Source organism: Perca flavescens, chromosome 17, assembly GCF_004354835.1.
Source record: "Perca flavescens isolate YP-PL-M2 chromosome 17, PFLA_1.0, whole genome shotgun sequence".
Classification (NCBI taxonomy): domain Eukaryota; kingdom Metazoa; phylum Chordata; class Actinopteri; order Perciformes; family Percidae; genus Perca; species Perca flavescens.
The window spans coordinates 13,300,493-13,315,371 of NC_041347.1; the positions used below are offsets into that span (position 1 = coordinate 13,300,493).

The 14,879-nt window shown below is 40.3% G+C and overlaps 1 protein-coding gene across 5 annotated transcripts in view; it reads left to right on the top strand.

Annotated features, from left to right (window-relative positions):
* Positions 1-14,879, top strand: part of macrod2 (mono-ADP ribosylhydrolase 2) — a 442,811-nt gene that overhangs the window by 302,565 nt on the left and 125,367 nt on the right. For all 5 annotated transcript variants that reach the window (XM_028603086.1, XM_028603087.1, XM_028603089.1 and 2 more), the window contains exon 6: positions 9,302-9,423. In XM_028603086.1, the coding sequence (XP_028458887.1) occupies positions 9,302-9,423 (122 nt within the window). The remainder of the gene's footprint in view (positions 1-9,301; positions 9,424-14,879) is intronic.

A 14,879-nucleotide genomic window follows, 5' to 3' on the forward strand; every position in this document is an offset into this window, starting at 1 on the left:
AAAGGGACTAATTACCCATTGCTTGCTCACAATTGGCTCAATAAAAGCTATGAATGTGTTGTTTATTTCAATAGAATAGATTGGATATTACATATCTAGATTGTGTGTGTTGTGTGTGCAAGTGTTTCCTTTAAAACACTGCATGCATCCCTTCTTTTCACATTCATATTTTTTGCCATATCAACTTGATACCTGTGTACTGTGCATTGATACATCAAATGGTATTGTCTTGGTGTAGTTTTAAAGTCTACAAATTGTGGGTTCTTTTGTACATCGCCTTTCAAAACTACTCTCATATTCACATTTTATTTAAAACATCCATAAAAATGATTTGAAGGACCGTAAAGTGAGCAAGCAGCTGAACTAGCAAGTGCCGTAGGGAGCAGTGTCACCTGGCAGCTCATTCAAGCTTAGAGGAATGTTATAGAAAGCCCAGAGCAGTGAAAACAGCTGGTGCTCAGTGACTATCTCCCTCTGTCTTTACTCTGGGCCTGTGGTCCCTGTAGACATTACCAGGGCCACTCGTACAGCATGTGTACAGCAAAACAATCATCACAATGTTGTTGTCCTTCACTATAAGGCCAATGCATTGACACACACACACACATACCAGCCTGTTCTCATGAACCATACGTTCAAAAGCTACGAAAAGATAAACACTGTAATTCGTATGATTTCCACATTTTCTTTTGCTGTGCGCACCACATTGACTGTTGCTGTATAGAAACGCAGCTTGCCTCGTAGGGAGGTGGTTGGGGTGATGGGTGGGCGTTAACGCACAGGACTTTCAAGCCAGGGAGCAGAGCTCGCTTCCCGGGGAAAACAAAGGTTCACCCAGGAAATGCGTGTTCCTTGGCAGTGTTTTAATACAAACCATGATCTTTTTCCTACACTTAACTAGTCGTTTCCTTGCCTTAACTAACTTTTGTCACCGCATAACGCTCACTTACCGAAATTACTGTTAGCTCGCGGGGCTCTGTACCCGTCTCACAGTCACTTATTCTCGGGTAACTGAATCACCAACTACCGCTGACCTGACTGAGCACCATGCGGAGCACCATAGCCGGTGTTGCAGAGCTCTGTAGCGGCTAAACACATCTACTAACTGCCGTTGATACGACGAGCTGTGATGCAGGTCTGTAGCTGCATCACGAAGCTCTGTAGCGGCTTAAACCGCTAGCAACTGTCTCTCTTTAGCACAGAGCTCTGTAGCTGATGTCACGTGACCACCCAGTTTTTGTATGATATCATACATTTTAGTGTGCATAACTTTTCATACAATGTTATACGACCCGGTTCATGAGAATATGCGCGCGCTGCTTTGCTGTTACAGTACAGTAAAGCAGTGAAAAGTGTGTGCCAGCAGCCTGGGCGATGGCTTTTCAATAAAGTGCTCTCTTCTTTCACTCAAAGAGCTTCTTGACATTTGACATACTTGTGTGTGTGCTATATGTGGATGTCTTTATTGTGACTCTGGAAGATTGAAAAACTTCACATGCATCATGATTGACATTGTGGAGAAGCGCTGATCAGTGCTTCATGAAAATGTCATGCTTCTTAAGTCACTCAAAGTGTCACCCACTCTTACAGTGGGAAAGAATGGCACTAAAAGAGCCACATACATCAAAGTGAGGTACATCAAAGTGATACATTTATGTAACATACAGTAAGTTCTATGCATAAAACATATCAGTGAAATCGTAGCTATTCTTGGACTTTATGAACTCTTATTAAATAATAATTGTTCATAATCAGCAAACACATATTGCATGTGATGCATGATGCTCCACTATCATCCTTTATATCGGCTCCTATCTTGCTTTTTAGTCCTGCGTCTGTTTAAATGTGACAGAATCTCAGTGACACTCACAATGGAAAAAGCTCTTTGAAAGCCAAGTGTATGAATAATCACTAAGACGCCCCTAATCCATTTTTAAAGAAGGGAATATTAATGCACTAACAACTGTATCTGCTCAGCATGCGGCAGACGAATTCTAGGTCTGTAAAAAGCTCTCTCTTTCAGACTGGAGCGTCAGCGAGCGCTAAGGGATCACTCTGCACTCTCTGTCACCATGACAACGCCAGTTCCATGTCCGAGTGGGTGTACACACTTCATTTAGTTATCCTCAGCGACCAACATGGGAACAGCTGTGTGCGTGGTGAGAGGGTCCAGTCTAGCAATCACGCCAAAATACACTTAATTACTGAAAACATGGTCACTCTTGTGGGTATTATGGAATTAGAATTTGAGTGGCAGTGGCTGGCATCTACTATATCCAGTACTTACATTTTTATTGGGAAGTAATTTGGCCTTTACCTGAACTGGCACAGTCGTACTGATTGTATGTTCACCGAGGATATGTTGAAATCTATTACCAATAAGTCATCAAAGAACCATCAGGGAGCCCTGTTAACCAGTTTTATGTGTCAAGACTTCAACTTAGTCACCCTAACAAACAAACACATTTAATGCTAAGAACCAGTCATCTCCCCAGTCTTACAGTTTAATTGTAATGTGTAACTCCCAATCTACGCTGTTTTCTCAGTTTTTATCGTTTTGTTAACAATTGAACACAAGTATGCCTATTGCCATATTTATCTTTTTAAACCTGGCTCAATCGTTTCATTGGTTAGTTACGTCAGAAGAAAATGTTAGCACTCATTAACTCTGCCCAACCCTTTTGATTATTCATATTGTATTTTTAAGTTGCATAGTAGGTGAAGAGAAACCTAAACTGGGTGCAGGATTGCTTTGTAAATCTATACACTACAGTTAAAGCCCCATGTGTTTATGCAGGTGGCTCTTCACATGCCAAAACTCGAACATGCTGTGTATGTAATGACAGTGAGTTACATGTACAGATGAAGGAATGGGAAACGCTTGAAAGCCCTTTTAAGTGAAATGCCATCTCTCTTGCTTTTTTTTCCATTCATGGGCAATGTGATCGCTTTGTGATTGACAAAAGATAGACGTGTCCTCTCAGTGCTGACTGATTTGCTGTCATATTTAGATGTGTGGAAGCAGTCATTAATTAAAACCAGCATGTATAGAAAAGTTGAAGAATTTATGCTTTATTTTGACTAGTTGGCTGAGCTAAACAATGTTTAACAAGAGCATGAAATTATAGAGCACTGAGTTTATTGCAGTATATGGGATCATTACAACAATGGTGAAAATGATAATAAAAATAATAATCGACTTCGTCTTCAACTCTCATCTGCATGGAGTTAAAACCGTAAAAATAAATGTACATGTATTTGTGTATGTATTTCTTTATGTAACTGAGAGAACACTGCTGCTGCATTACTTGTTATGAAACTCTGATGCCACAGCTTGTGTTGTCCATCAACTGGTGGTGTTAAAAAGGGAGATACCTGCGTCGACATCACAGATTAATGTATGGCTGGAAGTGAAAAGCCATAGAGAGCAGTATAGCTATATATGTCTCCCCTGTGTGCTTCATCGTTGAATTACCCTTTAAATGACACTCCCTCTTCTGCTTTCCTGTGCTTTGTTTTGTTCATGGTTTTTTGGGAAAAAACAACAACAAAAAATTCAATATTAATGGCACACAAAAAAAACGTACTTACTTACTTTATTGATCTTCTTTTTTCAATTTGCTCTTATGCATTGCACTGTAAAGTCTGTCTAAATCAAGTCTTATAACACGAGACAGGCAGTAGTTGCACAACACCGAGCTTCTTCTAGATTCAAGAAATCCCATCCCGCTGACTTTCCTCAGGGACAATTTTCATAATAGACTAGAATATTCTTTGAGATGGTGCTTTTCCTGATATTATTATGCAAATAACCTTTTTTTTCTTAATTAAGAAACTGTATGTAAGTGTACATTAAATTACTTTTTTTTTGCTGATTCACCCTTCAGAATTGAGAGTTAGTCACTGAGCTAACTGTACCTCCTGACTTATAGATGATCTCATTGATTTTCAGCATCAGTCATATCACTTTATAGAGACACTTAATTCTACTTGCAAGACCTCCACAGACTAATAAGCCTACAGTCCACTCTCCATACAGAATCTGGCTTACTTCATGAAAATAGTGACTGCCGTTAAATTCAATTTTGGTGGAATTTCTTAATGAACTCAAAGTCATTATGTGCTTTGTTGATTCTTGAGTGCGGATGATAATTACCATGGGCAGCATGAAAGTGGTTTGATTATTGTCTGCTAGCTCTTGTGAATTATAATAAATATAAATGAGGCTTCCATATCCACATATCTCTTTGGTACTAACAGTTGTTGGCAAGAATGGGACCATTCAGGAGCAGTCACAATACAGTAAACACATTCAAGCCTTTTGGAATAGTTATGTGGAATGGTAAAGCAGCCTCAAAGTCAGCACAGGCAAGTAAAAATGAAAGATTGATTAGGCTGTGAAGTGCTGGTCCCTCTCTGAAATAGCACAGCCCTTCTCTTCTAAATGAAGTCTAGATATTTCAAAAGATTTTTATAGTTGCTAAGAAAGTGGCGTCTTTGAAGTGAGCATGTCCCCTTGGTAGTTATTCAGCTGAGGAATATTTTAGTAGGCTCGAAGATGTTCACACACATGCTCCAAAGTTGGTGTGGGAAAGGGACCTTTTTGTGTCCAGTCCATCCCAAACATACCAGGCTTATCGAAAATCACTTACCACAAGGGATGTCTCAATCAGGAATTTTAATTTTTTTTTTTATTCTTTTGCTCCTGATCTTAGCCTTTTACTAAGAATGTGCAGATACTCATCTGATATTTATATTTTCCTACATAATGCAGCTGCATAGTGCACAGTATAAGGCCCCTGCAATTTAGAGAAATATGTCAAGATATGTTTGTCTCTGAATAGGTCTGCATAAAGAAAATATATCCTGTGTCAGTTTCCTTTTTAATGGTTTCCTATAGTGCTCTTCAGTGTTTTCTATATTCATGTCGGTCTGGAGCTAGATTGAAAAGGAATTTGACATCCTCGCTTCATCTCCAGCCAAAAACAAATTATTACGTTCAAGCGTAGTTTTAGACGAACAGCGACACCTTGAGGTGTGGTGCACCTGCACAATGTCACTGATCATTCAAAATGGATTGTTTTTTTTTTTAGTTTCCAGGGTCCCTGCTGTTACAGAAACATGACACTCTCCCAACAAGTCACACACTGAAGGTGCTGAGGGTATTTAGACAAAGGCATTCTACATTCTCTTTGTATTTAAGGCATTTTTGCTGTTACTTCTTAACAACGCAGTAGGCACAATAGTACTGAACAAAGAAGATAAAAACAACAAGTGTCTGTTGACTCCACAGCTAGCTACATGTTTCCCCATTTCAGTGCTTTTTTTATTGACTTACAAGAATTGATGGGAGGAATGTGTGCTCATCATGGCACATTAGAAGTCTAGAACAGCCAGGCATAATGCATGCACGGTGGCACATTGCCTTCATTTAGAATGAAAACGACTGAGCAACAACTTTAAAGACTCCACTGCATCCCTGTTAGGGCAGTTTGTCGTCAGTAGCAAACCTGCCCATGCCGAGTTGTCATAGTAACAGACATTCAGACATATGCTGAGGAAAATAAATTGTTGCTCGTGGTTTGTGTTATAGGATGCAGAATACAATACAAAGTGTGTAGCCTTATAGAGTCTCATCACAGCACAATAGACAATATCTGTCAATATCTGTCTCATTATGGTATTTAACTTGAACTTTACGCCCAGAGTTTAGCAAACAATTGTCTCTTATAAAGAGAAGAAACCTGCGGGGGTTGATTTTGTTTTGTTGTTCTTTTTGCTTGTTTTTCTTTGCAGAGCCTATGGGCTTACGGGGAAAGAAGGCACGGTTTGAATGGCAATCATCAGTCTTTGCTGGTTAAATTGTGTTACTGACCTTGTAGCCCCAAGCAAGAGACCCCAATGAACAAATCCAGTGGAGATATTGGAGGAAATAAAACTGCTAAAAACATTGCTGGGATTGGAAGCTCATTAACTTCTGGTGGAATTGGCAAGGCGAGAGTCTTGAAGGAGGTGTGTGCAGCAGGGATTTTGCTGTATGTGTGATAAAGAAGTGTTCCGTTAATTTCCTTAATGACTTATTTTATATGCTCAGAGCAAACTACGGTCGGCTGTGTATTGTAATTCTGTAGTTCTGGTCTCTTTCTTAACAGGTTTAATTTTGAAATGATTGGCTTTTTTATTTCCGTCTCATTGCCATATTATCATTATTTTTTACAAGTGAATTCATATGATTTAGCAGGTTAGGGCTGCAGAGACTTTTGATGTGAAGATTTGAAATTTTCTAATAACGACTGATTCATTTGCCTTCAACATACTAAACAACAGCTTTCCTCTAATGCGTTTCCTCAGGACATGTCTTTTAATGTGTTTCTGCATCTGTTATCATCCCCACAATCAAGCCCCTCCCTCCCAGGTTGCACAGAGATAATGGTATACATGTGTCAGTATGTGCTTCTGAGCAACACAGAAACACTGATACACTGAAATGTGTCTGTCAGCTAATGGATGCAAATGATAAAAGCTGAGGGTTCTACCAGGAGAAAAGGAAAAGTGACAATAAAGACCCATGTTGGATGGATTGTCTGCCAGAGCTTTTCAAACCCTTTTGCAAAGAGCATCTTTGTATAATTTATGCATTGAAAAACATTATGGCCATAAATAACCATTTTCTGAGTCTTCAAACACATTGGAAAAATAAAGTGTTTTGATATGCTTAGAGCAAGTCCTAACCTTTAGGCAAAAGCATCTTCAAGGTTAAATTGCCCATAGCTAATGCACTACACTAACATGCCTCTCTTTATTAATATAACTTAACTAATCAGACTTATTTATATTTCAGTGTCCATGCAGAAGATTTTCTTTCAGTACAAGCTCCAAAGTCTTTTCTTATCATTCAGTAAAGTCCCTACAATTTATGCCTTTTCCGTTCAAAAAAAACGTCAGTCACTCCAAGAACGAGTTAGAGAGGTCATTTGCTGCCAGAGTGTTTTGGAGTTCTACAGAAAGTAACTGTTCTTCCTGTAATATCCTTCCTTAGTTACGAAGTGAAATATGCCTTTCACCTTACAGAAACACAACTGCATAAATATTTATTTGATGTGGAAGTGTTGAGGATACAAGTGGAGACATTGGTACTGGTAAGATAAGAACTGTTTACATTTTCATGAATTCACCAGTAGTCTGGTTTTTGGCGCTTGCCCACACTCTAATTGGCATGTTGCAATTCTTGTAGTGAAGAACTTCATGAATTATGCATGAAAAACAACTTACCACGTGTCCCATTATAACCACATTGTGCAATTTTTGGCCTACTATTCTGGAAAAAGACAATACTTCAGACAGCTCCATTCTCATTACAGCCCAACCTTAGCTTAGCTGGGTATAACCTTGTTTCTTGCCTCTCCCAAACACAAAATCTCGCCCCTTAAGGTGCTGACACACCAAGGAGATCTGTCGCCCTAGCGTTTTCAGTGTGTCCAACTTTGTTGACCCCCTTCTGCCTTTTGGGCCCGTTCAAACATATTAAATTGGCTTCTGCAATGTTAGTGAGAGGGATCACTCTGATTAGCTGTTCAGATAACAGATTACAATGTACAATGTGCAAATTACGAAGTACAATGAGACACATAAATACGAGTGTACATATATTTATTTCAACATCTTTTAATAGATCTACATGTCTACACATTACAAATTAAACTGATAAAATAATGTCCTGTATCGTAAAACTTAATATAAAGACTGTAGACTCTTCCTCTGCACCTTGGTTGGTGCTAGACTAAGAACTGAGCTCCTTAGTGATCTAGCTAGCTAACTAGCCAGCCAGCTGGCCATTAAATTAATAAAATGTATCAATGTTTTATTCACACACTCTTGTCACATCTTAGGAAAGCATATTGCTATTGCCAGATGAGTGACAACTTAGTTTGGCTCATTTTCTGTAACAAATGTAGTATGAAGGCATGTTGGGTGGAATTAGCAAGCTAGCTAACTAGCCAGCTGGCTACAGCGAGCCGCTCGGCCCCTTTTTGACCAAGACACAGGCGACGTGAGGCGACGCCATAGTCGGCCTTAATCGCCACTAGTTCTTTGCCGTCTGCTTGTTGTGTCAGCACCTTTAAGCAACACCAATGAAAGCCACTTGATTATAGTGGCTCCCCTTGTATTTTTTCATCCTGACCTATTAAGCAACCAGACATACAACTGAGAACTAAATGTAATCTATAAATGATTTATGGTCAAGTAGAGCTAATATAGCTTGCATTTTTTTCAGTGGGAAAGTGAGGCTAAGTGTTTTATATTCTAAGTGAATGGTGAGGTTAGTTGCAAGAAAACACATGAGACTGCTGTGTTTCATGCCCTCACCTGAACCTGATTCTTCAGTATTCATACTTCAACAGGGTTTAATATTTTAGTGCACAGAACTGGGGACTTGATGTGTTGAATTGCAAATGTATGAGTCATAGTTGATCTATATTTAATTGGCTATGAATTAAGATTCACCAGTAAATACTGCTGGATAAAGTAAAAGACTGAGACACTTTGAAACAGTCTGTTTTTAAATAAACAGAGAAACTGTTTACAGTTCACAAAGGCGTGATGGCCTTTTCGAGGAATTTTTATCATGTTTATTAAAATGATGTTGTACTGTGTCATTGAAATCCTTGCAGTTTGTGTGTGTGTAAATGCAACACGTGCTAAACCTCTCTGGAATGCTCTGTGGGTGATGCAGAGTTACTTCTCGTTTATCGATGCTGACCTGTCCTGTCCAGCACTGAGAAGGCCAAGGGTAGTCAGGCAGAAGGCGAAGATTATGTTTCTGTCAAGTCACTGCTTATATTCTCGTATTTTCCTGTCATCACTCCTATGATTCAATTAAGAAGCTGCATTCCTCAGTCTGGCCAGGCCAGACAAGGGGACTAATGATTGACAGGTAAAGACATTACTATGCGAAGGGAAAGAGAGTACAGGGAGACATATGAATATTTGAGTAGATGGCATAAAAGAATCTTGTAATTGATTTTCTATCTAAGCTGCTGTTTCATTTACTGAATAAATGCATTCATTTCAGGCAGTGGGTTGTTCATGCCGGCCCCATTGTCTCATTGTGAAGACAGACTTTATCATATTTTGTATTTGATGATGATTCTGCAGATTTTAAAAACTTTAGTTTGACTGCTCAGCTGCATTGTACTCATTCTCTCACTATACGGCACTACTAGAAATAGCGTCAAACTTGTAACCTTGCTAGAAGTAGGCTGTGCTGAAAAGATCTTTGTGTGTTGTCCCTTTCCGACAGATGTGATCCACACCGTGGGCCCGGTGGCCAGAGGTCATGTGGGCTCTACTGAGACCAATGACCTCACCTCCTGCTACCAGAACTCCCTCAGGCTGATGGAGGAGTATGACTTGAGCACTGTGGTGAGTACAGTACTGCTACCACGTTTCCACTCATCTGAGGAGAAATTTGTCTCTTGTCTGTGCAGCTTGAAAGCAATAAACTATGTGCTTCTGTGTTTTTGTTTGAGAGTGAATAAGCCTTCAGTGAGAAAAGCTGTTTGAACATTTTAGGAATTTTGGAATAGGTACAAGAACAAAGGGATTTAGCATCTTTCATTTCAGATACAGTTCTGAAAAGCCTTAATCTTCTTTATTTAAACAAAAGCAACAGAGAACACAACAAAATGGTAATGTTTCATGTTTGTCAAATGAAGCCTTTTCATTGCTTTGGCTTGTGATTAAATAAAAAGCAGTCATTTGTATATTGCCACTGTGTACAGTAAGTATGCAGTTTTTTATTTATCATTGTTTGGAAAGCCACTTTAAGTTAGATCTCTGTGACCTTTCTTAAATTCTGTAAAGGTCTTGACGTAGATTTTTGATTTATTATTTTCCAAGAAATTAAATGTCGAGCACCGAAGAGTCATTTGAAATGTTTTGATTCTTGCGTATGACTGTGCCACATCTGCAGGAAGCATTTTCTTCTTTAAAACTCTGGGAAAAAAGCACACTGTTGAGTGAATGTGGCTGATTTATAAGGGTTTAGATCAGACAATGCCCACACAATCCACAGCTGGCAGCGGCCGATCATTCACACACTATCCCAGCTTCTAGTCTGTTATGAACCGTACGTTTCAGTCTGGTCCACGTGATAAATGGATTTGCCCTGCCCACAGAGGGTAAACAAATCAGTATCACACCAAATAGCCACAAATCACATTTTCTGCACCAGCCTAATGCCCTGCAGCCTCATCAGAGGCCAATCAATGGAAGTACTCGCCAACAGAAAGAGGAGGCATAGATGAGTGTCAGATTCATTAAAGAAGATTGTGACAAATTCCTGCTCTGTTGATGACTTATTATTAGTGTGACAGACACCTCTAGGTAGCAATTAAATGGATTGTGAAGCAAAATGACTGAAGTGTTTTTGAAGTTTTATCAAAATCAGCAGCATGCCTGCTGAACAGTCAGATCCACGAAGATATGATGAGCCACAAGCATGACATTACATTACAATGTCATTTAAACAATTGAATAACTTACTCTGCTGGGCTCGAGGCTTCATGGGCAGAGACGAGGCCTACTCTGCAGCACCAGGCCCTTCAGACCTCATTGCAGGAACACAACAACAGCTTGTCTGCTTTCATCCACAAATGCTTCAGTTGTTGCTTTGTTTCTGGCACATTCCACAGATTTATTTAGTTTAGGCCTATCTCTTGATTTATTTATCCAATAATCCATATATGTATGAAAACAGAGTATCTGTTTTTACTGGGAGCTGCCTGGATCCTGTCTAATGTATTTATACAGCTGCTCTGTGTTGAGCAGGCCTTCAATAAAAACAGTGGTGTGATGTGATTGACCGGCCTTGTAGGATGAGCCTAGTCATTACATTATCTTAGCCACAGTCCATTTTGTCTCTCCTTGCTGCAGGGACAACGGAACGCCTTTTTACCAAACCAAAGGGGAAATTGCTCTTTCAACAAGCAAGAATGTGGCCGTGATTTAGTTTTACTCTAGCCTGGCTTGATATGCAAGACTTACTCGAAGAGTGGCTCTCAGGGTTCTCTAGTCCTAATTCTTTCAGTCTTGCGGTCTCTTGGTGCAAAGCACAATGAGTCCAAGTTTTGGTTAGCTGATTAGCACTAAGCTCATTCTGACTGATCTGAAAGGGTCTCACTATGAGTTTCGCTGTTTGAGAGAAACAAGAGATCCCGTCGAAGACAGGCACCCTGCCTAGTGGGCAAAAAGGGGGGGAGGGGGGGCTGCATTTGGGAATCCTAGAGGGCTGGCTCCCTAATGGGGATTCCAAGGCATTACAAAGGGATAGGAGTCAAAACAAAGCACACAAAATAAACTTGAGCATGAAAGATTGAAAAGAAGCAGAGCTCGGTAGTTAATCCCTGTTTCTTAGAGCTCAAAGCCACCCTTTAGGCAACGAAACAGTACGGCTACCACAGCCGTCTCATCAAACTCCTTTTGTGACTGTAGCGTGTCAAGAAAGGGAGTTTACTGGGAATACCACAGAATTTCAGGACTGGAAGTGCATTTCCTTTACCTTAGGGCAGCTTAGTGGGTATGACTGAACATTTACAGGAGTCAGAAATTAGATAGAAGAGCTTTTCCTGTCCTTCACTGATGTGCTTTCCTGTCCCTAAGTGATCAGTGTTGCACTGATTTACAGTTCTACTGGGACAGAACTGGAGGCAACTTAAGGCAATTCCTGGCAGTTTATGGGTTGTTTCTGAGTTTTCTAGCTTGTACGCTAACCATTACAGTAGACTAAAACTAATTTGAAAGTAACCGCTTGAATGAATAGCCTTAAGTTCTTAAAATCATAAAGTCTTCCTTTCGGGGCAGCTCAGACAGTGCACCGTGAGGGCACTGAAATGAGATCCTTGTTTCATTGTTTTAGTTTTAAGAGATAATTGGGAAAATGTGCAAAGTAATGTAATGGCCAGAGAAGTACATTTTTTAATTTTATTTTTGTTTTTATAACTCTCAAGGCGTTTTAAGTGTTGCCTAAGAAATTTCTACACAAAATTTGAGTGGCTTATTTTTTTTATCTAAAGGCTTGAAACTCATACTCATGGATATTTTGCCAAGCCAATATTGGCTGAAATGTAAAGGCAGTTATGCACATTTTGTTTATATGGCTATCACCTGGCCCACAGGGCAAACTGTAAGTATAGGATGCAGCTTTAAGCCTTACTGAAGGATGCCCTTCAGATGAAAAATGACGATCAACCTGAGCCAAGAAATCTGCCGTTTAACCCCCACACTGAAGTTGATAGCTATCTGGAACGGTCCAGGCATTAACAACCTCGCTCCGTCTTACTCTCTGGATAAATATCGGATGGCTGGATGGCCTATTTAGTTCTGTTTTTCAAATCATTTGGCTGCACTGCATGCTGAAAAGTGATAGCGTATATTTGTGCCCATGTGCATGCGTACACTTTGTCTTTTACGTGCATCTTCCTGAGGCATATGAATGTGCCTGTGGTGTGGCAACGTTCTTTGCTCATTCCTTCCCTGCCCAGAGGACTCTAATGCTTCAGTGCTTTTATTTATTTATTTATTTTACTTTTTTGCTGCGGCTGAAAGAGCAGCAGGCTGTCACAGCTCCCTCGGCTCTGACTGACCACAGCCAGAATGCTAGCATTGCCGGCTGGGCTCTGCAAAATCACACAGGGGAGCCGTGGGAACTGCGTGTGAGTAGAGTTGCAGCTCTGGGCAGATGAGCAGCGAGTTGTCAAACAGCCCCCTCCTCTGCTCAGTGCTTGTTACACTATAGTATGTTGTTTGCTTTCAAAGGAGGCTCAGGTGAGGAGCCAAAGAGGAAATATAGCTAGAAATATGGATTTTTGGTGGATTGATTCAAGACATGAAATGTGATAATAACGCTGCCATGCTGGTCAGTGGGAGTGAAAATGCTCTAGCAGGATATATTTGCTTGAGCCAGGACATAGTAAATAGGTCTCACCATGGTTTCTCTGATATACAGAGCATGCCTTTATCATTTGGAAACAGCTGAGATTGATGGGGAAACTCAATACTCAGCTATTACATTGCCAGAAATTTCAAAAGACAACGGATGAAAAAAAAAAAGATTTTCTGTAATTTGTTTGTGTGTTAAGGTGCCATGCAGTGCGAAAGACATACAGATTTATAACCACTGGCTGAGACCTGCCAATCACATCATCTTCTAACTGAAGGAATAATTTATTGCAATCAAGATTAGGCTTTTTTACATGGTGAAAGTTTTCACCTCTGTGTAAGTGCATTTTAATAATGGATTCATACAGAGTACATATTCAGATTGACAATGTATGGATACAGTACACACATACTCATGTGAACTGTATCAGTGTAGTTAGACCCTGCGGGCCCTCCCCTCCAAAGAGCTGGAAAGCCATACAGTACATGGTACTGAGGAGACGATTAATGCAGGTCCCCTGTCTTGGTTAGTCATGGAAGGCTGCTCAGATTCTTCCCTGGAAGCAAACGTAGCATCTGTCAGGCAGCAACCGACTGACTGTGTGGAGGGAGACACCACCATCTGGAAGCCATTCAAGCTCAGACTCGAGACTAGAGATATTAAACACCCCTTATACTGTGGCCTTTAGAATAAAAGAATAAGCACGTTTACCAAAAACATCATTATTGTTTTATTTAATTTTATCATCCTTTTGAGTCATTTGGGAAATATTCTGTTGAGGATTTTAGTTTTGAGGGTAGGTGGCATAAAAATACAGTGAGCATTTTAGTTGTTGACTAATGATCTTGTGGGCAACTGAGCCTCCGTTTTGTTCATAATTTGACGTTGACAGGCCACAATTTGATGCTTTTTCGAAAGTATCTGTCATTAAGCTATTTCTGGCAGCGTGCTGTGGACAGTGACAGGGTCGCAGACTGCGTTTAGTGGCGTCTTCTCTGACTCCCAAGCGGCCCTGGAAGTGTTTTGTAGTCATAACACACTGGCTTCGAGGAGATCCAGCAGGGAAGCCACTAATTTCCCGTTGAGAAAAAAATGCGGAAAGCCAAGTGGATTGGAGATGAATGGTGTAGAATGATAGGATTAGCCAACCTTCTCTGTGAGCTCATTCCAAGGCTCCTAGGAGCATTAGCTGCCATTCATTTTGCCCGGCAGTGGTCCCAAAATGCATTCCTGCAAACAATATCTTATAGTGACACATCAGCATGCACAGCCTGCTTGAAAATGACGGCTGATAGCCCCCACTAGATAATCTGTTTAACATGACAGGGACAGCAAGCAAAGCACAAACAAACACTGTATCACTGGGATAAGTGACCATGCCCCCAAAGTGTCTTCGAGATAGACAACAACACACTGGGGATTGGAGGGCAGGTTCACTTTAACCTCATCTTGGATTCTGTTTTGGCCGACCGGTTTAAAGATATCTCCTCTGTTCTCAGGAATTATATGAAACAAGCTGTAAGTAACTTTTACTGTTGTACCTTTATTCGTGTAGGTCACTGGTGATATTTGGAAATGTTTTTTTTACTGCGGTATTTAAGTGCACTGGAGGGTCTTTGTCATTATTTATGTTTCCAAATACTACCATATCAAACTTAACGACTTTGTACTCCACCCTATTCCATTTTGGTTTGCCGTCTCCCCAAGTGATTCATTAATTTTCATTTATGCACTGAACAGACCGTGCACAAACTTTTCCTCCGTCTGCTTCTCTACCCTTTTCTCGTAAATTATTGTCCGCAAGTGCGAGTGACTGCAGATTTAATTATGTAATGGCTGAGAGTATAGAGGCCTGATTGTGCACATACTTGGCTTCTGATCATAGCAAAGTAAACTGTGCCATTAATTGGGATAGAAGAATGAGAGGTTTACTGCTGAT